Source organism: Anabrus simplex, chromosome 6 (genome assembly GCF_040414725.1).
Source record: "Anabrus simplex isolate iqAnaSimp1 chromosome 6, ASM4041472v1, whole genome shotgun sequence".
Classification (NCBI taxonomy): domain Eukaryota; kingdom Metazoa; phylum Arthropoda; class Insecta; order Orthoptera; family Tettigoniidae; genus Anabrus; species Anabrus simplex.
In genome coordinates, this window is record NC_090270.1 from 97,509,534 (window position 1) to 97,535,411 (window position 25,878).

A 25,878-nucleotide genomic window follows, 5' to 3' on the forward strand; every position below is an offset into this window, starting at 1 on the left:
AGAAATACCGTAGCAGTTCAGTTGTCTGTTAAACATGAGTAACAAGGGACGATCGTATTTAGATCTCGAGGCAAGAAGAAATGTAATTATAGAAAGTGACAAGGGACTTTCAGTGAGAAAGCTTGCCGAAAAATTCAACTGCGGGAAAACTCAAATAATCACTATTGTGAAAAATAGAACTGAATATCACAGTTAAGAAAACATGTGCTAAATTTACACAGACGAAGCTTCACAATTACTTCACGAAGCTGTAATGCTTGTAAATGATGTAAAATCACTTATAATAACTCTCTATGAAATACTAACACAGAAATGACTTAGAATAATAAAAGTAAAGATATGTATGCTTATATTTAAGGTGGATGTTCTTTGGCGTTAAAATATTCGATTATTTTTACAAACTTATTTTAGCGGACACCTCTTGTAACAGACATTTTTCCTCGGAACCGACGGTGTCTGCAGAAGGGAGGTTCGACTGTATGTGTAATTTTAAGTCATATATAATTCCATATTTCAATAAAAATAACTAAATATATAGTTACATCTTTCAATAATTATTAATACATATAAATCCGTTCCCTGTTAATGACTGTGAATGTACCTACTATTTTAATTTTTAGAATAAGCAACTGAGAATGATCCATGGATCAAAACTGGTATTGCAATTCAGAAATAAATAAATAAAATTTACAACATATACAGTATTGATTAGGTGGGAATGTCAGAAAACTCTGCAATTGTGACTAGTTCATGGATTCACTGGTGTAGCTCTGAAGTACAACAAAATATGTACTGTCTTGAAAGAAACATCAAAACACTATAAACAACTTCACAAACCTGTGTAGTGATCGATGTCGATCTGCTGGAATACCAAGGCATCTTGCTGAGGCTTTAAGTTGGGTGGTGCAGGACGACTCCATTTTACATTTGTATAATGAGTCTCTGGTCCCTATAAAAGTAGACATTTGATAGTTATATATTCACCAACTTTAATTATTGTTACTACAGTTCAAAATACTAATCCCACTACAAATAGTATATTTTGTTGATATTTCACAAGGCATATGGTACCAGGATAAGGTTTGGAAACTTAAGTTTGAATTATCATAGACTACTGCCACATTAAATGAGTTACAGCTATTAACAAGATTATTATACTGCATAATTTCCACCCAATTCTGGGTCTGTTTTCTATTGTAAAAAAAAGTCATCCACAGAGCAAATGGTACAGAATCAGTTGCAGATGGAAACATTTCAGACAGTATATGAGGACAGCAGTACTTTAAAAGAAATTATTTTTCCATGAAGCCTCAGCATTTTGACTAATTATACTGCAAAAGAAAAAGGACAAAGCAAAATGCTTTTTGTGTGGCTACTCAATGACAATCTGAGAAGTGAGGTTAAGGATGAATGACAGGCCAACTGGAGGAGATCTCAGTTTGAGGATATGGTTATCAATTACTGTGAGAGATTAAATTATCAGACTAATCTTATCTCTTCCGGTGATACATCATATGCACAATGCAAACAATGTTGGTATTAACTGCACAGTACTATGCCACTTACATCACTCATAGCCAAAGCAATTACACAAACTTGTTTACATTGTTGGTTGCACAGAGAATATTCTTCAATGAGAATTACACACTGCTGTGGTGAAACTCCCTTACTATAACAAAATATCCTTGAGTCTGTGGTGAGAAACATCATCATCATCATCAGAAAATGAATATACTGAACTTAATGAAATGTTTGGTGTGAGTCATCAGCTGAGAAGAGGGAATTTGGAATAAAAGTTGTGATAAGGATTCTAATGATGAAGGTTACTGAAAATAAAAGTTCCTTAAAATCATGATCATGTACAAGTATTCAGAAAGTCAGATGCTTGAGACAATTAAAACAACTTCAAAATAAAATTTTTGCAAACTGAACAGAAAATGGAATTCCAGGCTGACCATTACAGCCTTCTAAAGCTAACACACCATTCCTAGATGTTAAAAAATATAAGAAATAAAATAAAAAATACAGTAATTGAAGTTCCAGAAACCTTTCTTTCAAGCTTTTGTCTTTAATTGCCAGAGAACTGAGTTGAATTAATAATAAAGTAGAAATGCGCACAAATATGCAAAAGTTAGTCATTTGACTATGGTTTTGTGCAGTAGTCTAGGATTGATTTCAAACGCTTTTCATATGTCACTACATGATATTGGCCACAATATTTATCACATAAGTCAATCTTGTCCTGGGTCGTGAAAGAATTTCGATTTGCATAGTTTATGACGGTAGCCGTGTATCGCCATAGATTTCACTAAGTGGCAGAGTTCTTGATTTGAAGCTGTCCATGATCTATGCAGCATTGCCTCAGTTGTATAGAATTTGGCCCAGATTTCCTTTCTTTTACTCTCCCTGTCTTCCATCAACTTCCTCCATCCATGTGTAGAGGGCAGGTCGAATTTCATTCGCAGGTCTTCCATTAAAAACGTTTCTTCCGCAAGCTCGTAAACTAGTCTCGATTTTGTATATTTAGATACCCCAAGGGCAGCCTTCAGGAAGAGGGCTTTGACATTTTCCAGGCAGATGAGGTCCCTAGTGCTTAGACTCTCCCAGGTTAACTGTATCCCGTATTTCTCGAAATTAAGAAATGAATGCAAGTCTGAATCTAAATCTTGCAATACAATGTATGTCTCCAACTGTGAACGAAGTATTACTTCCAATCCATAGAAATTCTGGCAATATCTAAGTTCTAAAAGGTCATGTAATAATATTCCTTCAACAATGCATCTTAATGAAGTTACAGCCGATACTGGAGAAAATATTGTCAGTCTTTTTGCTAACCACTTTTCATCCGCTTATTCTTCTTATCAGAATAGTAGTAGTATGTCATATGATTATCCTTTCTCTGTCAATCTATCAGTTATAAACATTAGTAAGGCAGAAATTTACAACAAACTGATATCTCTGGAATTAAAAAAAACAGTCAGACCTGATGGTGTTTCAACGTACCTGCTCATTTATTTTATGTGAAGCACTCTTTTATCTGTTCCACTTATCATTAAACCAAGGCGTTTTTCCAGTGGAATGGAAGAAAGGATTTGTTAGTCCAGTTTTCAAAAATGGTGATAAAACTGACATAAAACAATACAGACCAGTTATAATTTCTTCTCATATTTCCAAAATTTTTGACTCAATAATTCTTGACAAAATCACACCTCTCTTTAGAAACATCATCATTGATGAGCAACATGGATTCTTTTCAGGACAGTCAACCTGTAGCAATCTTCTTTTATTCTATCAGTTCCTCTTGGATGCAATAGAGAACCACTCCCAAGCAGTCTGCATTTATACAGACTTCTCAAAAGCTTTTGACACTATCGACCACGATATCTTGCTGCAAAAACTAACAGGCTACGGAATTAATGGGCCTCTCCTCTCATGGTTTGAATCGTATCTTAAAAATCGCCTGCAGATTGTTAAAATAAGGAATAATTTTTCTGCACCTATTATTGTTACCAGTGGAGTTCTTCAAGGGACTCACCTTGCGCCCTTACTTTTTACTCTCTACATAAATGACATTAAAAATATACTTAAGAATTCTGAATTGCTTTTGTTTGCTGACGATGCAAAAAATTTTATGCAAATTAATTGTCCACTTGATTGTTTAAAACTTCAAGAAGATTTACATCATCTGGAAAAGTATTGCATTCAAAATGGGTTGAAACTTAATCATGAGAAATGTAAAATAATATCGTTTTTTTTTAAACAAGAAGAAAATATCATTTCAGTACAAATTTAGTAATAACAACATTCCAACTCCTGCTTCACAAGTTAATGACCTTGGTGTTTTATTCAGTTATAAAATATCGTTTAATGAACATATTGAAAATATTTGTAAGAAAGCATTTCAAAGATTGGGTTGCAGTACTAGATATTCTAGAGAATTTTCAAACTTAGCTACCTATCGATTGCTGTATGTGTCTATGGTACGCCCTATACTAGAATACTGTACACCTGTTTGGAACCCTTCTTGTCAGACCTCTATCCATAGATTAGATTCAGTACAACATAAATTTCTTTGTTTATATTCATTTAGAGCAGAATTCTCATATTATAATGTTGATTATACATCCTTACAACAGTCCTTAAATATGAATAGCCTGTCACAACGCGGTGAATTATTGGATACACTCTTCATTTTTAAATTGCTTCATTCCTTGATGAATTGTCCACAACTCCTTGCAAAAATTAATGTACATGTACAGGCAGATGCACAAGGTTCAAGAATACATTGTCTACAAATTGGCATAGAACTAACTACGTATTCAATGGGCCAACTGAACGAATGTCAAGATCTCTAAACAAACTGGATATTGATATATTTAACTGCTCATTGTCAAAATTGAAAAATCACTTACATAATCTCCAAATTTGACTATTACTTTCCTGTGATTACTTGTAGTATAACCTGTGTATATATCTGTACATATTTTTCTACTTATACTCCATTGAACTTTCTTTTTAGTGTGTTTTGTTTTGTTTATTCTTCTCTACTGTTATGTAAAATGGTATTACCGTTAATAAAGTATTAATTAATTAATTAATTAGGAATTATTTTCATTTCGAAAAGGGCCATGGCGGATTTCAGAGATATTCTTGTGATCATTCTGATATATATAGCTTTAGTAGCTGCTGCTGCTCTTTGTGCCGTGTGAATCCTGAACGAGTGCACTGTTGTCTGCAATGTTAGGCCTAAATATTTGAAACTGTTTACGGTTTGTAGTAGTCCTTCCTTGAAGTACACTTTTTCTTCAGAGGAGAGACGTCCTTCCTTCCTGAAGACCATGTGTTCGGTCTTCCCTGCATTGATCTGAAGTCCATTTTCGTCTGCCCATCTTCCTAGAGCATTTATTTCTTTCTACAGCTCCTGTAAGTCATGTGAACCTACTACCATGTTGTCTGCATATACATAAATCTTGAGGTCCTTTGTTTGTTTCCTAATTGCCCACGCGGCGTCATGCGTTGCCATGTTGAACAGTAAAGGGCTAAGGGGTCTCCTTGTAGTACTCCGTTAGTCTGCGTAATTTCGTGTAATGTTGAAACATTATCTCCGATTCGAACAAAGTTATTCCTTAACATATTGTGAGTCAGGACAACGAGCTCCTTGTTCCTCTCTACCATCTGATCTAATTTGGAAGAGATGATCATCCTGTTTAGCCCATCAAATGCTTTGGTGAAGTCTATGAATACTGCATGGAATTTACCATGGGAAAGTCGTATCGCATCTTCTACGTCGTCAATAAGGTTTTTGATAGCCTGGATTGTACATGTACCTTTCCCAAAGCTGAATTGTTCCTCTGGAAATTTGTTATCAATTTCTTCTGTGAGCCTTTTTGTCATCAACTTTATTAGTAATTTAAGGAGGCTATTCTCTAAGGCAATCCCTTGATAGGAGTTAGGATCGCATGGGTCACCTTTCCCTTTGTAGAGCATCCTTATTGTTGATTTCTTCCATGCTACCAGGATGTTTCCTTCTTGAAGGCAGAGATTCATCATGTCCATGAGAGCTGGAAGCAGTACGTTAGTAGATGCTTTCAGGTGTTCATTGAAGATACCATCTGGTCCCAATGCCTTCTTATTTTTCAGTCTTGATATTATGCCTTGGATTTCTTGTGTTGTTGCAGTCATATCTTGTTGTCATCTCATAAGCTGCCGTGATTCTCCTCTGGTTTAGGATGTCGGCGAAGTGTTCTTCCCAGATGTGCATTTCAATTTTCCCCATTGATTGCGCTTTCCGTGGATTTATTGCTATGTAGGGGGTTTCTTTAGCTTCTTTTATCATTCCGTTCGCTTCAAGTTCCGTGAATTCATCTCGCGTCCGTCTAAGTAGGTTTTTATATGCTCTTCTGATGGTGGTGTAAGCGTTCATGTCCTCTTGGCTATTGCTTTGTTTGGCCTTGTGAAGAGCTTGTAGGACTGGTTTCTTCTCTGGGTAGCATGTTTGGTTGAACCACCTTTGAGATCTTCGCTTGGTGACTGTAGTTGCTGCAGTTTTAATTAAGTTCAGGAGAGCGAGAGTTGCATATTCCAAGTCCTTCTCCTTTATCTTCTTTTCGAAATGCTATCCGTATTTTGCCTCAGGGTTTTTTCATCAATTTTTCTGCGTAAAGGATTTCTGTGGTTGTCTTCATGTTGTTTAACTTTGTGTCCCTTTATACTAAAAGTTGTTGCAATAGGGCAATGCTTTGTCATAGGTGTTTCTGATGCTGAGTAGCACTCTTTGTAATCGGTTACTGTAAGGTCAGCGCCTTTATGGAACATGAGGTCTATCGTGCTGCTGCCATTGTGGATGAAGTATGTCTTGTCATGTATATTGTTTATGAGAATGAAGCCTTCTTCTGTCATTAGCTGGAGCAGCTCTCTACTTCTGTCATTATGTATGTCTACCCTGCAGTTTAGGTATCCGGCTATGATGATGTTACTCCCTGAAGTTGTTTTCGCTAGAGCAGTCATAATGATTCCTACGGTGTCCTCTATCGGAGTTAGTGGTTCAATGTGGAGTCCTATGAAAGTTACTTTTTCTGAATTTAGTATTATGGTGTTGTCCGTTTTATATATAAAAGATGTCTTTCCTACTGATGGTTTATAGAAGCAAGAAATTCCTTTTACAGGTCTTCCTCTTGGTCCCTGTTTGGTGAAGACGTGTTTCAAGTAAAAACCGGGGATTTCTATGTTGCTGGTGATGAAAGTCTCGGTCAATATGAGAATGTTGTGTCTACCGAGATTTTCGCCGAATGTTACGTTTAAGATGCTTTTTAGCCCTTCTACATTCCAGAGAAGCATCTCAATTTTCAATTCTAGCTCCTTGTCTTTGGGGACGAAAAAGTTTGTATCTTCTAACTACGGAACCTTCGGGCCAAAGTTCCGGAGCTGTAATTTTGTGTAAGTCTCTGAGAGGAATGCCCACTTTGAATGCTTCGAGCATTCCTTTCGATTTTAGTTCCTCACATTCAAAACCTTCGTTCACTTCCGGTTTCCTCAAGTGCCTCTCTATTTTTTCTGTTGTTGCACTGCGGTTGAGTCGGCCTATGTAGAGCCATGCTCTATGAACAACTGCTTGTAGTTCGCTATTTCCTCACGCTGAGGTCTCTTCGTGCCTAGGATTGTGGAGGTCTGCTCTAGCGGGGATCTTCTTCCCTTATTCACTATCTCGGTCCAAGGTGCCTGTGTAATATTATTGTCGAGGATGGTTGAATGATTTGCTTCTACATGAGGTTCTTCTTCTTCTTTCTGCCCCGTGCTGTCTTGTGCTTTTATTGTTGCGTTGTCACGCATCAACTTGTTGTGTCCTTTTGTCATGGTTTTGTTGTGTTGGTTGGCTTTGGTATGTCCCTTTGCTTCCGAAATTTCTCCAAATTCTGTCTCTTTGCTCTCTTTTGTTTTTGGTGTCTTCACTGTATCCTCATTAGCGGGTGAGAGATTGTCATTCTTTTCTATGGGTGGGGTAGGTGCCTTGTGCTTCGTTATACTAGGTCTAGAGAAATGCTCCAGTTGTTTGGTAATTGCGACTTGTATTTCCTCTCGAACCCTGTTTATGATATTGATCTTCGTTGCTTCCAATATTGCATTGTTGTATTTTCTCAAGTGTTTTTCCCTCGATCTCAGTTTTTGTGAGTTTCGATTTGCATTGTACACATAACCAGGTTAGTCTAGAATTTTTTCTCTTTGAGATATCATAATCCACTTAGGTCAGTTCGGTGCAGCTAAAGTGTTGCCATTTTTGACAATCTTCGCATTGTATTGCTTTGCCATTGCTAGTAACTCTCTTTGCACAGATATCACATTGATCAGTAGTTGTATCTTCCTTGGCTCTCGTCATATTTGTGTAGTCTTTGTTTGACATCGTTTCCTGTCCGCTGACTAACAGTATGTTGAGTTTTATTGCTCTGTGCAAAATGGCTACTCACTGATACAAAGAAATCTCAGGGAGGCCGTGATAAATTTGCCTACTTATTAACTAGTATTATTTTCAGTAAATTGCTTAGATTTTATAGATAACACTACCCATTATAAATATCATTTAATTGACACTGTATGTAAACTTTCCAAGTTTATTATCAGGCTATATTCGCAGTATACTTTGTGAGCTGAATTGAATCTCCATTCTTGGATTTCAAAGGCAAGCACTTAATCAACCAATTTGGTCACTTGGTCAATCATGCATATGTGTGAAGTGCTAATGGATGAAAGGAGTATTTACACTAAATTGCACCAAGGATTAATGAACTTACCTGGCCTATTAGTTCTTGAGAATCAATTTCTTGGTTCTCATTCTCAAAGAGATCCATATAAGCCAATTCTTCTTCAAATGAGGCTGGGATGTCATCATCATCAGCATTCCGCCTATCAAAATACAAAAAACATGAGTCAGTACAGCTGATGATTAGCTGAAGAAACAGGATGAATATTATGCACCACATTCTGGCCTTTAAAGGTAAGTTACGACTTTAATTAATAAAATAAATAAATAAATGGATAAGAATCCCAAACACTGAATAAATTTTTGAAAATGTTTCCACCTGCAGTAGGCTTGCGTTGCAAATTGGTAAAAATGGTTAATTTCCATCCAAAATTATATCAAGCTTTAGAACAGTGATACCCAGATACCTGTGAGATGAATTCTTGAGTTGTTCTTGTTTTAAACATTACATAGTAACATTCAACATTTAAAAAATTCTTCACAGTTAACTGACAATACATTTGTACTCCAAGAAAATGTTTGTCATCAAAAAGTGAATGTGGTGGGTATTTTGTAGAAATTCCTGTCCTCACCATACTTTGTGAATTTTCTACCATATTCTGAAGTTACTCAATGTGTTTCTGACAACTTCCCACCTTTTTCTCTGCAAGCTCACAGCTGTGTGGCCGTAACAGCATGACTAACTCGCTCGGTACCAAAGGTTTTCCATCCGAGTTAATACTCATACATCTATTTTACTATTACAACAAATATGTAGGTGGATGGTCCGCCCAGTCAATACTAAATATTAATTATACTGTATTTATTTACATAAGTCTAGTACATGTTTCGGGAATCTATATACATTCCCTTCATCAGCTAGTCAAATTAAAATTAAAATTCCTGTACACAAAAACACGCCCATTATCGGATGGTTTCGGCATGATAATAAGTTTTTGCACTATTCTTTTATTCTCAACTCCAATTGCATTTTACAAGAAATTATCAGATCATCAAGTACACAGTGATCTAACGCCACAACAAGAACATAGTGCTCAATATTTTAATGCATACAGACTCTATTCTATTGTGTTTTATCCTATTCGACTAGATGGAATTGAATTCCATACATTCACACTTTAATTTTTAAAATGTTAAATTGTATTGGCAATAGTTTTGGATTTCTTAATGGGGGCCCCCCTTTTTTATTAGGTCTTTTTGTGTACAGGAATTTTAATTTTAATTTGACTAGCTGATGAAGGGAATGTATATAGATTCCCGAAACATGTATTAGACTTATGTAAATAAATATAAATAATATTTAGTATTGACTAGGCGGACCATCCACCTACATATTTGTTGTGATCAAGTCAATACGGATCAAATACCGGACACTATGGTCAAGATTATTAATATTTTACTATTCTTGTAGCATTTCTTTGATTTTTTAAAAAATTTAGCATCTACCTTTCCTATCCCTACAGAATATTCACCAACAATCTAACTTACCAAGTCATATATTTTTTTACAAGTTGGTTTACGTCACACAAGCAGAGATAGGTCTTATGACGACAATGGGATAGGAAAGGGCTAGGGGTGGGAAGGAAGCAGCCATGACCATAATTAAGGCCCAGCATTTGCCTGGTGTGAAAATGAGAAAAAACAGAAAACCATCTTCAGGACTGCTGACAGTGGGGTTCAAACTCACTATCTCCGAATGCAAGCTCACAACTGTGTGCCCCTAACAGCATGACTAACTCGCTCAGTACCAAAGGATAAATGGATTATGATGTAGGCCCTATTACTAATGCCAGAATACGAATAATGTTACTAGTTTAGCATTCCACAAATTACTTTTATACACGTATCAAAAGAAGTTCTGTATCACCCCTGTGTGTCATTTAACCGTGTTGCTATCCCGGCCTGTCCCATGCAGACCAGAAAGATGACCCTTAGGATGTTTGTAAACATACAACTGCACGTACCCCAACCCACAGGCAGAACGCCTGGCTCAAAAGGGAGGTGCATTAAACATATGTTCTAAGCAGTGAAGTGGGCATCTAGGATGGCATGATGTGCTACGTCGACATGTGAACATGTATGCATAATCACATTATGTCAAGAAGGAGGGTCAAACAAGGGCAGTTGCTCGATATATGGGCCAAAATCAAAGTAATTTGGTTCAAACATGGAAGCAGTACAGGGTGACAGGAACTTTTGATGGCTTTCCTCACACAGGTCGTCGAACAACTACAACTGCAGTCGATAACTGTTACCTTTGAATTTCAACTCGGAGGAACCATGGATGCAATGCCACCATGCTACCATCTTTGGGCAGCTACAGTTTGCCGCATTTCAGCTCAAACTGTGAGTAGCAGGTTGTACGAGGCACAACTTCAGATATCTAACTTAAAACATCATTGGGCGCGGTACAGATGGGCTCAACTTCATGCTCAATAGCCTCTTCAGAATTGACATAAAGTTCTTTCCATCGACGACTGTCACAATGTTCCTGATGATCGTTGGCAATGTGTTTGGAGGCAATCTGGTCAGGCTTCAAGTCTCAAACACACTGTCCAGCACACGCAGCAAGGTAGTGGCTCCCAGATGTTTTGGGGTGGTATTATGTGGAGCTACAATATGCCACTTCTAGTCATGCAGAGCAATATCATGGCTTACAATACAGGGTCAACATCCTCTGAACCATAGTGACACTGTATTGCCACTAGCATTTCAGAGCAGAATTTGTTTTAATGGACAATAATGCACACATCTATTATGCAGTTCTCATTAATAACTTAATTGTGATCAATATCACTCGACTAGAGTAGCCACCGCATTCCCAGACCAGAACCCTATAGAACATACCGGGAATAAATTAGAAAGGCTACTTATGGACATCTTGATTTATGAATTTCATTTTCCGTATTGACATTTACCAATCTTCATAAAAGGAAAGAAAAATTCCACCTAATCAATATATTTATTTTCTTGTAAAGTATTACAATCTAGGACCGGTTTCGACCCTTCATAGGTCATCCTCAGCTATATCAGAATCACATTTGCATTTCTATCTTATACCTCTGAAAGACCTTCATGATATATTGTTTTCACTGAAAATTATGAAACAATGATATATTGTTTTCACTGAAAATTATGAAACAATATATCATGAAGGTCTTTCAGAGGTATAAGATAGAAATGCAAATGTGATTCTGATATAGCTGAGGATGACCCATGAAGGGTCGAAACCGGTCCTAGATTGTAATACTTTACAAGAAAATAAATGTATTGATTAGGTGGAATTTTTATTTCCTTTTATGAAGATTGCTTATGGACATCACAACCCACCAACCACTCTCCAAGACCTATGCCAAATCAACATTAAAGAGCGGGGCAATTTTGACCAGCTAGATAGCTGAATTAGGATAGTAATATGTTATTTGCTTTACGTCTCACTAACTACATTTACGGTTTTCGGAGTGCTGAGGTGCCGGAATTTAGTCCTGCAGGAGTTCTTTTACGTGCCAGTAAATATACCGACACGAGACTGAGATATTTGAGCACCTTCAAATATATTGGACTGAGCTAGGATCGAACTTGCCATGTTGGGGTCAGAAGACCAGCACCTCAACTCTCTGAGCCCCTCAGCCCGGCAAATTATGATAGTTACGATGCCTCAGCCATGAGACAAAAAATAAATAATGCGAAGATACCTTGATGAGCTAGTGGACATCATGCCAAAACCAATTCAGGCACACATAAATGCAAGGTGACATGTTGTCTGGTATTAAAGGTACAGCACTGGCATGTGCATTAATTAGCTGCCTCTGTGGATCCGTGGTAGAGTGTCAGCCTCCGGATCCCAAGATAGCGGGTTCAAACACGGCAGAGGTAGTCGGATTTTTGAAGGGCGGAAAAAAGTCCATTCGACACTCCATGTCGTACGATGTCGGCATGTAAAAGATCTCTGGTGATACATTTGGTATTTACCCGACAAAATTAATTAAATCTCAGCCATAGACGCCCAAGAGAGATCCGGTTTACTCTAGGTCCGCTAGATGGCAGACAGAGTAAACCGGAACGTCGAAATTGACGAGCAGACAGCCAGATGGCATCAAATCGAAATGTCTGCAAACGGTAGCTGAGGCCATACGATTATTATTATTATTATTATTATTATTATTATTAGTACGGTAACACAAATTGAGAAAGTAAAGCTAGATTGTTATAGAGACTCTCGTTTGTTGTATTTGTTTGGCAATAACACTGACACAGTACCTCTGCATCATTAAATTAGTTAGTGGGGCATAAAAACAATAAGATTATTACTAGTATCTCTGTATGTCTTGATTCATTTTTAAAATCAAAATTCAGGAACTCTTTGGTCCGAGGTGATGAACTTTTCTTTTGTGTGTGTGTGTTTAGTTTTTGGAGACACCTGCTAGAATAATCTCTCAAAATGTATATCTAGATATAAACTAAACGTAAATGGCATCACAAAAGAATATGGATTTATTTCTACTCTTATAACGTGCAATAATCTGCTGTATTCTTTTCTAGTTGACTTTTCAGGGGAGGGAAAAAAACAACAACATTCAAGTGGACTTTGACAAATATGGTAGTACACGAGGTTAATAGGAACATTCCCCCCCCCCGCAAGAATATGGAACGCACCAGACAAATGGAAATACAAGGGGCTGTGGAATGTATGAATATTGCTTTTTTTCCTCTTGCTAGTAGCTTTACATTGCACCGACACAGATAGCTCTTATGGCGACGTTGGGACAGGAAAGGCCTAGGAATTGGAAGGAAGCAGCTGTGGCCTTAAGGTACAGCCCCAGCAGTTGTCTGGCGTGAAAATGGGAAACCACGGAAAACCATCTTCAGGGCTGCCGACAGTGGGGTTCGAATCCACTATCTCCCAGATGCAAGCTCACAGCTGCGTGCTCCTAACCGCAGGCCAACTCGCCCGGTTATGAATAATGCCACGTATACTTACCAGGTATAGGATATTAAGCGAGGAAACTGTCAGCCATGAAATCCTTATGCTACATAACATTTATTCTCAAGAGAGTGCAATAACCTTTACAGTAAACTCTCGAAGTAGTCCCCTAGATTGTTAATGAAGTGGGAAACGTCAGATACCAGTCGCCTCACAACATGTGAATTTTGCAATCTCATGTTTCACAGTATTGGTAATGATACAGATGTTGACTCCCATAGGGAATCTGTAATATTTGTTCCGAATGAGCAAATTTATAATACCAATATAAATGGTCCGTTATTGGACACTATAAATTTTCCAGCTAACTCATTCCTGGTTGCCAGCGTTTCGCCTCCATGTGCTAGGCTGGGCTCATCAGTTGGTACCTAGCACACCTACCAAGACGCATGGCTAGTGCATACCGTGGAGGCCACTGTGTAGGCTAATTGTAGCCACCGGCAGTGCCAATGCACTATGAGACACTCTGTCTCACACTAAAAATTGATGCCTGCTTGGCCATCAGATGATACAGATGTTGACTCCCATAGGGAATCTGTAATATTTGTTCCGAATGAATTTATAATACCAATATAAATGGTCTGTTATTGGACATTATAAATTTTCCAGCTAACTCATTCCTGGTTGCCAGCGTTTCGCCCCCATGTGCTAGGCTGGGCTCATCAGTTGGTATCTAGCACACCTACCACGACGCATGGCTAGTGCATACCGTGGAGGCCACTGCGTAGGCTAATTGTAGCCACCGGCAGTGCCAATGCACTATGAGACACTAGTCGTCTAGTGTTCCAAACCGTCTCCCACACAATGGTTCTTTCACTTTTGGGGTGGGGTGAAAATCGCACGGAGACAAGTCCGGTGCGTACGGCAGGTGTTCCAGTACTCCCCCCTGCTCCCCAGTCCTGAAGTTGCCTCTGCTGCTTGCGGTCTGGCATTGTCATGCAAAAAGGATGTTGAGAAGATGAGGGAGTTTGTCCCTCAGGCATAGGTGAAAATAAATAATAATGTTTATTGGCTTTACATCACACTAACTATTTTTATGCTTTTCAGAGATGCCGGAATTTAGTCCTGCAGGAGTTCTTTTACATGCCAATAAATCTACCAACACGAGGCTGACATATTTTTGCACCTTCAAATATCACCGGACTGAGCCAGCGCCCCAAATGTCTGAGCCACTCAGCCTAGCAGAGGTGGGGGCAACAGAATTTAAAAGAAAACGCCTAGAAATTTAAGTTACATTATAATACAATGAATGTTCCAAATTTTTTAAGCTCATAATCTTGTGTTCTCTATTATGTAGTTATAATTCTACAAGTTAGGTGGTGGTGGTGGTGCTGATTATTATTTTAAGAGGAACTACAAATGGGCAACCAATTCCCCCCCCTCTCTCAACACGAATGAGAGGAAAGAAAGGAATGGGTCTGACATTTTGAAAAAAGAAAGAGAAGAGTCATGAAGGGTGTGAAAATGAAAGACTCCCCAGATCCCGTAAACCTAATGCCATTGGGATAGGAAAAGATCAAGAGTTGACCAAGGAAGGTCAGATAGGAAGGACAAAAGTGAGGAGCCTGACAAGTAAGTGGAAGCAATGTCAGACTCAGCTTGGGAAGCTTGTGGTCGCCAACCCATGCTCCCCAAATAAAAGGCCCTGGGTCCCATTTTAGTCGCGTTTTACAACAGGCAGTCTACAAGTTAGACCTGAAATTTATGATACGCATGTGTGACCAGAAACATTATGTCATTTTTCCTGCCAGGTATCAGGTTCTTAAGAGATCACATACTGGAGTAAGTGAGCAAGCGACATTGTGTCATTCGTCCACAGTTGACTGCCATCTCGTGTTTGCAAGTTCTGATTAATCAATTATGTATAACAAGTTCATTTCAATAACCAACGGTATGTAAAATCAAACACACATTTTGTGTATCTCTGGAAAGAGATGAAGATTTCTGATGAAATAGAAAGCATTGATTGTTGTGGTAGTGCATGAAAAGTAAATGTGCCAGCTGGGTTGAGTGGCTCAGATGGTTACAGCTCTGGCTTTCTGAGTCAAAGTTGGCAGGTTTGAATCTGGCTCAGTCCGGTGATGCTCAAATATGTGACAGCGCTGTGTTGGTAGATTTACTGGCACATAAAGGATCTCCTGCGGTACAAAATTCTAGCACCTCAGCTTTTCTGAAAACCGTAAAAGTAGTTAGTGGGACGTAAAATCAATAACATTATTGTATTAGTAAATGTGCCATATAACATACTTCGTGTTAGTGTTTCCGATAAGCTAGTAAGCAAATCGTCAATGAATAGAAGGAAAGTGACTTCAGTCGAAAGTACTCCACCAGCAACATAGCTAGGCCTAACAAAGGGTGAAAAAAATTAGATCTAGACAGGTGCAAAAGACTTGGTTTGAGAAAAATGACTGGCTTGAAAAATATTAATTTAAAACTGGTTTATGTAAAAATCACACCGACCTTGCTTTAAGCAGTGAATCGGGTAAGGAAAGTGGGCCTGTTGATTTTATGACGGACCTCTAAATATTCTGTGCTTATTGCATCCCTGCCTAACGGCACAACATTACTGTCATTGCAGGAAGGTTCTGTAGTATGTTGCTGTCACCGTTGTGCTATATGGAATGAACTAACACGCAATTATGCCTCCGACATCATAAGCCACAAGGACCATCAGCTTCGCAGGGAAAGGATTTACTGGAACTTGTCTTTGTGGTTATCCTACCTGTTGCCGTTCTGCAGACTGGCATTTGAGCTCTGATTCATATGACATGGCCCAAAATTAATTAGTCACATCACTCTGCACGGAGCCTGACATACTACTACAGTCCCATCGTCCTGTGCGAGGTACTTGTCCAATGCACCACCATCGCATCCCGTGTCCACGTTCTAAGAGTGTCGTCACACTTTGCAGGACATGGCCATTGTATGGTAGCACCGAGCAAATGTGAAGAAAAAAAGCTGCCATGAATTATGCCCCAACCCTCGAATTGTTTTCTTTCCTGTCAAAGACTCTTTAATTTCTAAATAATAACAACGAGCCCTTAGGTAAGAGGCATTCAGTAACAGAAATGCTACTCTAACAGCAAGTGCCTGTTTCTCCAGTGGAGCAGCTACAAAAGGCATTTTGCTCATGTTATGAACAGCCTAAGTTTCTTACTAGCTGTAGCTCTAAACTGTTTTGGCGTCATATACTGCGACAAGTCGGCTTAGATTTTTCAGTATCGTATCACACCCAGTACAAAATTTGAGTTGCAACTATGGCGCCCCCTGTAGGTGACATGCTAGGACTCTGCCTGATCAGAGTGCTAAATGGACTCCTGGTTAAGACTGGAGCAGGCTGAAGAAGCAATGTCAAAGAACCAGATTTTAAGCCATCAAAATTAGGTCAAGAACTGGAAGGAACACATCTGGTCGAAACAGAGTAGCAGTAGTTGTCAGTGAACAGCATCAACAAATGTGCGGATCATCACATGCTATGCAATATAGACAAGATACCTGGCTGAAGAAGAAGAAGAATTTTGGTCTGATCTTGATACATACATGCAATACTATCAAGCAGCTTTTCATTGGCGGCAACATCAACTGCCATGTTCGTAGAGCTCGTGAAAGCTTTGACTGAATCCATGAAGAATGTGGATGAAGAAGTCTAGCATGCCATAAAATCGAAGGAAAATGCCTCCAAGAACTGGCTATGATCCAGGGCTAACAGGAATCTTGTCCGTGATCATCATTTCAAAAGTGGTCACTTCAAAGAACCTGTTGCAGTGAAAGCAGACCACTTATGTGTTTTCCATCTGCATTTCGAGAGACATGAGGGGTCCAACGATGTGTATAGACCAGCCAGATTTTGTCACTGTGCCACAAAGGGAGTGGGATATATAACTGGATAGCTGCCAACTAACTTAAGGCCTTTGAAACTGAACTGGTATTTCTTTCTAGCATTCTTTGTGGTTTCATTAATCTTACAACGGGCGTGTGGGTAGCAATTCATCCGCCTTTTGGAGAAAAATCACGAGATTGTGCCCTTCATGGAGCCAGGCGGAACCCCCGGTTATTCTTTAATTACTCATCTTCAAGCGAGACAGCGCTTTCGTACTTTTTTCAGTTGGCACCGATCAACCGCTGTTCAGTTGCTAAGTGGTGCGTGCCATTGTCGTTCGAGTCAGGAGGCCAGTCTGTCGGCACGCGCCCAATTATTTTCGCATTCTCTCACACTTGAATGAAACACGTAAGTAAATATATTTCTTTTGTGTGGAGAGAGAGAGAGAGAGAGAGAGAGAGAGAGAGAGAGGGAGAGAGGGGGGTTGCGTTTTCTCTTATGCATAAATGTTCAAACATATGTATACTTATAATTTTGCTGTCCGGCTCCATAGCTAAATGGTTAGCGTGCTGGCCGTTGGTCACAGGGGTCCCGGGTTCGATTCCCGGCAGGGTTGGGAATTTTAACCAGCACTGGTTAATTTCCCTGGCATGGGAGCTGGGTGTATGTGTCGTCTTCATCATCATTTCATCCTCATCACGACGCGCAGGTCGCCTACGGGAGTCAAATCGAAAGACCTGCACATTACATGTAACTAATCTCATTATTAGACCCGTATTGAACTATGTTATGATATACCAACAATTTGTTGGTTATTTTGATCCACCTTTTCAATACAAATTACAGTTTGCGTTGCTAAGTTGTAATGTTACAACACTAATTTACCGGGACATGTTTCGCTTTTATTCACAAGCATCATCAGCCTATACAATTGCCTCAAGGTTTGTCATATTTGGGTTGTTGTTACAAATTTCATTACATTGAATGTAAATCTAATTTCAGTGATAATATTTAAAACAAGAATAATATACACATTAAAAATTATGACAATATGATTTGCAATGTTAAAATGGATTAACTCTTAATTCTAAAACACATTGACGTCCAAAACACAGTTTTTACAATTTGAAAATTTGGTTAAAAATTGTTTGCAATGTTAAAATAAAATTGATTCAGCTATAATTTGGCATTAAAATTTGAGTCATAAATATAAATTTAAATATTGGATGTTAATATATAGGAGCCATAGTTTCTGAAGTGCGTTGGTTTCTAGAATACAGTAACATTTCAGTATTGAGAATTTTAGTTAAGAATTGTGCTCTCTAAATAATGTTATTTAAAAAGACTGTAATTTTGCATTGTGCGTGATTAGTCATGATGATAATCTAGAATTGAAGTCTTGAGTTCGTTGGAAAATGGCTTCTAGATTTGATGAGGCTTGCTGCTGCATGGCAATTTGATCAGAGGAAGTATTGACATATTTAATTCTTGTTTGTAGCGACCAGACTCTCCGTTGGAAGTTGATTGTTTTGATGTAAGTTATGGTTAAAAGGGGCTTCAATCCAAATTTTGAGTACCGGTATCTGATTATGTTTCTTTCGATTTATGGAAGGGAAGAAGCATCTGGAACAAATGGAAATGAACTTAAGTAATATTGTGTGTGTGTGTGTGTGTTGTGCTTATAATGTGAGTGTTGATGTTGCATTATCACTTACCCCTTTGTCTGCTGCTACAGAATCTTGTGGGCCTTATTGCGTTACTGTGACTATTGTCTGTTGTGGCTCTACTCCTTGTGTTGTACGTATGAAAGAGCTGTTGTGAAAGGCGGGTAGGGGGTTGAGGGGAAGAGATGTTGGGCGGGGCGTTTGCTATTGACGTGCTACGTGGTGGGGAATTCTTATCTGTTGTCGAGGTGGGGGTAGAGGACGATCCTGCAGGCGGGGCGTTAAGCTTTGGCGTGTTATGTGGAGGGGGACTTTTTTGCGTTGCGGAAATGGTTTCAGTTGTGAGTGTATTTAGATTGAATATTTTAAAGAATTTGCTTTTATCTGATTTGAGATTTCGTAATAATGTTGGCAACTGCTCTATTAACGGACTTTTTATTTCGACCGCGTCATTCAAGTTTTTTCCCTTATTAAAGTATTGATCCAAATAAATATATATGTTTTTGAATTCTGTCATTAGCTTCCCCTTTTCGATTCTTTTGATTATTGTAAGGTCTTTGTCTATGGAGGTGTAATGATGGCCGGTTTCTTTCATATGATTACTCATTGCGGAGTATTTATTGTGTTTTAACGCATTAAAGTGTTCCATGTATCTGGTTAGGAAACTGCGTCCAGTTTGGCCAACATATGAAGATTTACACTGTGCGCATGTTAGTCTGTATATTCCGGAGCCTTGAAATTTGTTATTGTAGGCATTTACTGTGTTATGGTTAAAAAATAAGTTTTTGTTAGTGTTATATGTTTTAAAGGCTATTTGCATATCTCGTTTTTTGAGTGAGTTTGCTATTTGGTGAATCTTTGAACTGGTGTAAGTGAAGGTTGCGTATTTGGATTTTTTAGTCTTTTCCGGTGTGAGGTTTGTGGCTATTTTGAGCTTTACTTTGTTGATGATTCGATTTACTATGTCTGCTTTATATCCATTGGCTAGTGCTAGTTCTTTTATAAAATTTATTTCTTTTGTAAAATTCGCGGGTGATAAGGGTATTTTGTAGGCTCTGTAGACCATACTGAAAAAGGTTGCTTGTTTGTGGGATTTGGGGTGGAGTGAGTCATTTCTTATTGTTATTGGCGTGTGTGTTGGTTTTCTGTATATTTGATAATCAAATTTGGATTTTAAGCGTGTTACAGTAACATCTAAATAATTCAACGAGTTTTTTTTTCGTCTTCTTTGGTAAATTTTACGTATATATCGATGTTGTTTAAAAATTCAAGGATTTTTTCGCTGTTATTTTTTCGGTTGTCTGTTATTACAAATGTATCGTCAACAAATCTCAGCCAAAGACAGATTCCTTCTATGTTTGGTTTTATAATGCTATGTTCTATGTTATCCATATAAATATCCACTAATATTCCCGAGCTGGGGTCACCCATGGCTAAACTTAATTGTTGGTAAATTTTATTGTTAAAGGTGAAATAGTTATTATTTAGTACGAATTTAAGTAGTATAATAAATTCATCTACTTCTAGCTTACTTAAGTTGCTATATTTGGAAAGGTTTGAGTTAATAATTTCGATCGTTTCTTTAATGGGGGTATTTGAATACATATTGGAAATGTCAAACGAGCTCATTCTATGGTGGGGTTGTAAGTTGAAGTTTTTTAATCTTTCGCAAAATTCAATTGAGTTTTTAATTGAGGAGTTACTCTGGAACTTATAATGCTTTTTGAGGAACTGATGTATAAATTTTGATATTTTATGTGTTAGGCTATTTCTGCTGTTTATAATTGGTCGAATGGGTGTATTGTTTTTGTGTACTTTAGGTAGTGCCTTAGCCTTGGGTAATGTTGGGTTGATGTTGACCATTTTTTGTTGTTCTTGCTTGTTAAATAAACAAATTGAATTTTTAAGGATTGTTTTTAGATTCCTTTGAATTCTAGAGATCGGGTCTTTATTTACTATAGTGTAAGATTCATTAGAAAATAATTCTTCGTTTTTTTTTTTTTTTATGTAGTCACTTTTATTTACTCGGACTATTGTTTCGCCTTTATCTGCCTTAGTCACGATAATGTCGTTATCTTTTATTTTTGTCTTTAAATCTTTTATTTGTTTTAGGAGGGTCTGGTCGGAATTAGTTTCTATTTCTTTTACTAAACTTGGGAGTTTCTTTTCTACTTCATATTTAATGTCATTTTGTATTTCTGCCGGCAGTTTCCCTATATTTGCTTCAGGTTCTGCTATTGTGATAGTTAATTCTTCCATTTTGTACGGGTTAGGCCAATTGAACTTAGTTCCTTTGTTGAGTATGTTCATTTCATTTTCAGAAAAATTGGTGTCTGATAAATTAATTGTCGCGGGGTTGTTTATCTTTAAAGGAATTGAATCATTTTTTCCATTAACGGTTAACTTTTTTTGATCTTCTATTAGGTGTTTTAGTTTGTTTTCTAGAGTTTTATGGTTTCTGTCTAAGATGTTTGAGAGTTTTTCAATAGTATGTATGGAGCTCCATTCAACGACATACTATTGAAAAACTCTCAAACATCTTAGACAGAAACCAAAAAACTCTAGAAAACAAACTAAAACACCTAATAGAAGATCAAAAAAAGTTAACCGTTAATGGAAAAAATGATTCAATTCCTTTAAAGATAAACAACCCCGCGACAATTAATTTATCAGACACCAATTTTTCTGAAAATGAAATGAACATACTCAACAAAGGAACTAAGTTCAAGTGGCCTAACCCGTACAAAATGGAAGAATTAACTATCACAATAGCGGAACCTGAAGCAAATATAGGGAAACTGCTGGCAGAAATACAAAATGACATTAAATATGAAGTAGAAAAGAAACTCCCAAGTTTAGTAAAAGAAATGAAAACTAATTCCGACCAGACCCTCCTAAAACAAATAAAAGATTTAAAGATAAAAATAAAAGATAACGACATTATCGTGACTAAGGCAGATAAAGGCGAAACAATAGTCCGAGTAAATAAAAGTGACTACATAAAAAAAAAAACGAAGAATTCTTTTCTAATGAATCTTACACTATAGTAAATAAAGACCCGATCTCTAGAATTCAAAGGAATCTAAAAACAATCCTTAAAAATTCAGTTTGTTTATTTAACGAGCAAGAACAACAAAAAATGGTCAACATCAACCCAACATTACCCAAGGCTAAGGCACTACCTAAAGTACACAAAAACAATACACCCATTCGACCAATTATAAACAGCAGAAATAGCCCAACATATAAAATATCAAAATTTATACATCAGTTCCTCAAAAAGCATTATAAGTTCCAGAGTAACTCCTCAATTAATAACTCAATTGAATTTTGCGAAAGATTAAAAAACTTCAACTTACAACCCCACCATAGAATGAGCTCGTTTGACATTTCCAATATGTATTCAAATATTCCCATTAAAGAAACGATCGAAATTATTAACTCAAACCTTTCCAAATATAGCAACTTAAGTAAGCTAGAAGTAGATGAATTTATTATACTACTTAAATTCGTACTAAATAATAACTATTTCACCTTTAACAATAAAATTTACCAACAATTAAGTTTAGCCATGGGTGACCCCAGCTCGGGAATATTAGCGGATATTTATATGGATAACATAGAACATAGCATTATAAAACCAAACATAGAAGGAATCTGTCTTTGGCTGAGATTTGTTGACGATACATTTGTAATAACAGACAACCGAAAAAATAACAGCGAAAAAATCCTTGAATTTTTAAACAACATCGATATATACGTAAAATTTACCAAAGAAGACGAAAAAAACAACTCGTTGAATTATTTAGATATTACTGTAACACGCTTAAAATCCAAATTTGATTATCTAATATACAGAAAACCAACACACATGCCAATAACAATAAGAAATGACTCACTCCACCCCAAATCCCACAAACAAGCAACCTTTTTCAGTATGGTCTACAGAGCCTACAAAACCCTTATCACCCGCAAATTTTACAAAAGAAATAAATTTTATAGAAGAACTAGCACTAGCCAATGGATATAAAGCAGACATAGTAAATCGAATCATCAACAAAGTAAAGCTCAAAATAGCCACAAACCTCACACCGGAAAAGACTAAAAAATCCAAATACGCAACCTTCACTTACACCAGTTCAAAGATTCACCAAATAGCAAACCCACTCAAAAAACGAGATATGCAAATAGCCTTTAAAACATATAACACTAACAAAAACTTATTTTTTAACCATAACACAGTAAATGCCTACAATAACAAATTTCAAGGCTCCGGAATATACAGACTAACATGCGCACAGTGTAAATCTTCATATGTTGGCCAAACTGGACGCAGTTTCCTAACCAGATACATGGAACACTTTAATGCGTTAAAACACAATAAATACTCCGCAATGAGTAATCATATGAAAGAAACCGGCCATCATTACACCTCAATAGACAAAGATCTTACAATAATCAAAAGAATCGAAAAGGGGAAGCTAATGACAGAATTCAAAAACATATATATTTATTTGGATCAATACTTTAATAAGGGAAAAAACTTGAATGACGCGGTCGAAATAAAAAGTCCGTTAATAGAGCAGTTGCCAACATTATTACGAAATCTCAAATCAGATAAAAGCAAATTCTTTAAAATATTCAATCTAAATACACTCACAACTGAAACCATTTCCGCAACGCAAAAAAGTCCCCCTCCACATAACACGCCAAAGCTTAACGCCCCGCCTGCAGGATCGTCCTCTACCCCCACCTCGACAACAGATAAGAATTCCCCACCACGTAGCACGTCAATAGCAAACGCCCCGCCCAACATCTCTTCCCCTCAACCCCCTACCCGCCTTTCACAACAGCTCTTTCATACGTACAACACAAGGAGTAGAGCCACAACAGACAATAGTCACAGTAACGCAATAAGGCCCACAAGATTCTGTAGCAGCAGACAAAGGGGTAAGTGATAATGCAACATCAACACTCACATTATAAGCACAACACACACACACACACACAATATTACTTAAGTTCATTTCCATTTGTTCCAGATGCTTCTTCCCTTCCATAAATCGAAAGAAACATAATCAGATACCGGTACTCAAAATTTGGATTGAAGCCCCTTTTAACCATAACTTACATCAAAACAATCAACTTCCAACGGAGAGTCTGGTCGCTACAAACAAGAATTAAATATGTCAATGCTTCCTCTGATCAAATTGCCATGCAGCAGCAAGCCTCATCAAATCTAGAAGCCATTTTCCAACGAACTCAAGACTTCAATTCTAGATTATCATCATGACTAATCACGCACAATGCAAAATTACAGTCTTTTTAAATAACATTATTTAGAGAGCACAATTCTTAACTAAAATTCTCAATACTGAAATGTTACTGTATTCTAGAAACCAACGCACTTCAGAAACTATGGCTCCTATATATTAACATCCAATATTTAAATTTATATTTATGACTCAAATTTTAATGCCAAATTATAGCTGAATCAATTTTATTTTAACATTGCAAACAATTTTTAACCAAATTTTCAAATTGTAAAAACTGTGTTTTGGACGTCAATGTGTTTTAGAATTAAGAGTTAATCCATTTTAACATTGCAAATCATATTGTCATAATTTTTAATGTGTATATTATTCTTGTTTTAAATATTGTTATCACTGAAATTAGATTTACATTCAATGTAATGAAATTTGTAACAACAACCCAAATATGACAAACCTTGAGGCAATTGTATAGGCTGATGATGCTTGTGAATAAAAGCGAAACATGTCCCGGTAAATTAGTGTTGTAGCATAACAACTTAGCAACACAAACTGTAATTTGTATTGAAAAGGTGGATCAAAATAACCAACAAATTGTTGGTATATCAGACCTGCACATGGCGAGCCGAACATGTCTTCGGACACTCCCGGCACTAAAAGCCATATGCCATTTCATTTCAAGTTTGCTTCATTTTCTGTTTGACTCCCTCCTTTCTCCTACTCTTTTATTTTCTTTCTGTAATATTGACGTAATTGTGTCTTATTATGCATTTCAGGGCAAGTTACAATGATCCCAATTCTATTCTCGATGAATTGGAAGAAAAAAAAACGAATGAAGGAGAAGATTTTTGGGACGATCCTAATGATATTAATTTCGAACCTGAAGTTATCGAAACGGACGGTCACAGCAGCGACTACGAAGTTGTAATGGACAGGGCTGATGATGAAAACGATGAAAGGAAATTAAATGGCATATGGCTTTGAGTGCCGGGAGTGTCCGAGGACATAATCGACTCGCAGGTGCAGGTCTTTTGATTTGACTCCCGTAGGTGGCATGCACGTCGAGATGAGGATGAAATGATGATGAAGACGATACATACACCCAGCCCCCAAGCCAGCGAATTTTACTAATGATGGTTAAAATTCCCAACCCTGCCGGGAATCGAATACCAGGACCCCTGTGACCAAAGGCCAGCATGTTAACCATTTAGCTGTGGAGCCGGACATGTAAGCAATGGTGACCGTGATGACAGCACCCTACGTTTCTTCATTGGAAAGATGGTGATACATTATGGGCAAATAAACCCATGGGGAGGAATACAAAAAAATAAGAAAAGGCAAAGAACTTGATAAAAACTTTTCTTGGTTCTAAAGGACAAACTCGCCAATGTAAAACTGAACTAGAATGTTTTCTCACCATATTAAATTCAAGTTTGGTCGATGAAATTGTTAGACGCACAAATACATTTATTAACAAGGCAAAAGTACAATGTCCAGAAGGTCAAGAAAGAGATTTTAGAGGAACAACATCAGAAATTTTAGCTCTTTTTGGTGCGTTGTTCTCGATAGCCATGAAAAGAGTAAACCGCACAAACTTATCAGAAATGTTTACTACCAACGGGACCGGAATGATAGTACTGCGGGTTAACTTAAGTGATCGTTGCTTTCGATTACTGCTGAGAAGTCTTCGATTTGATGATGTGGATACTAGGACTGAATATACCAAAAATGACAAACTGGCCGATATTCGGTGATTTCTCAATAACTTCATTGCAAACTGTTAAAGTTCATACTCTCTTGGTGAGTTTGCAACTATAGATGAAATGTTAGTTGCATTTTGTGGCCGCTGTAGCTTTATACAGTATATGGCCAAAAAGCCTGCCAAA

General features: G+C 37.4%; 1 protein-coding gene across 3 annotated transcripts in view; it reads right to left on the reverse strand.

Annotated features, from left to right (window-relative positions):
- The window catches only part of PolD1 (DNA polymerase delta), a 213,130-nt gene that overhangs the window by 181,636 nt on the left and 5,616 nt on the right, over nucleotides 1-25,878 (reverse strand). The window contains exons 2-3 of one of the 3 annotated variants that reach the window (XM_067149778.2): nucleotides 8,286-8,397; nucleotides 838-949 (exon numbers count right to left, since the gene is read on the reverse strand). In XM_067149778.2, coding sequence (XP_067005879.2) covers nucleotides 838-949; nucleotides 8,286-8,397 — 224 coding nt within the window. Of the gene's footprint in view, nucleotides 1-837; nucleotides 950-1,281; nucleotides 1,532-1,566; nucleotides 1,592-8,285; nucleotides 8,398-25,878 lie in introns of those variants that run through there. The other 2 variants (XM_067149780.2, XM_067149779.2) reach the window with 2 other exon arrangements.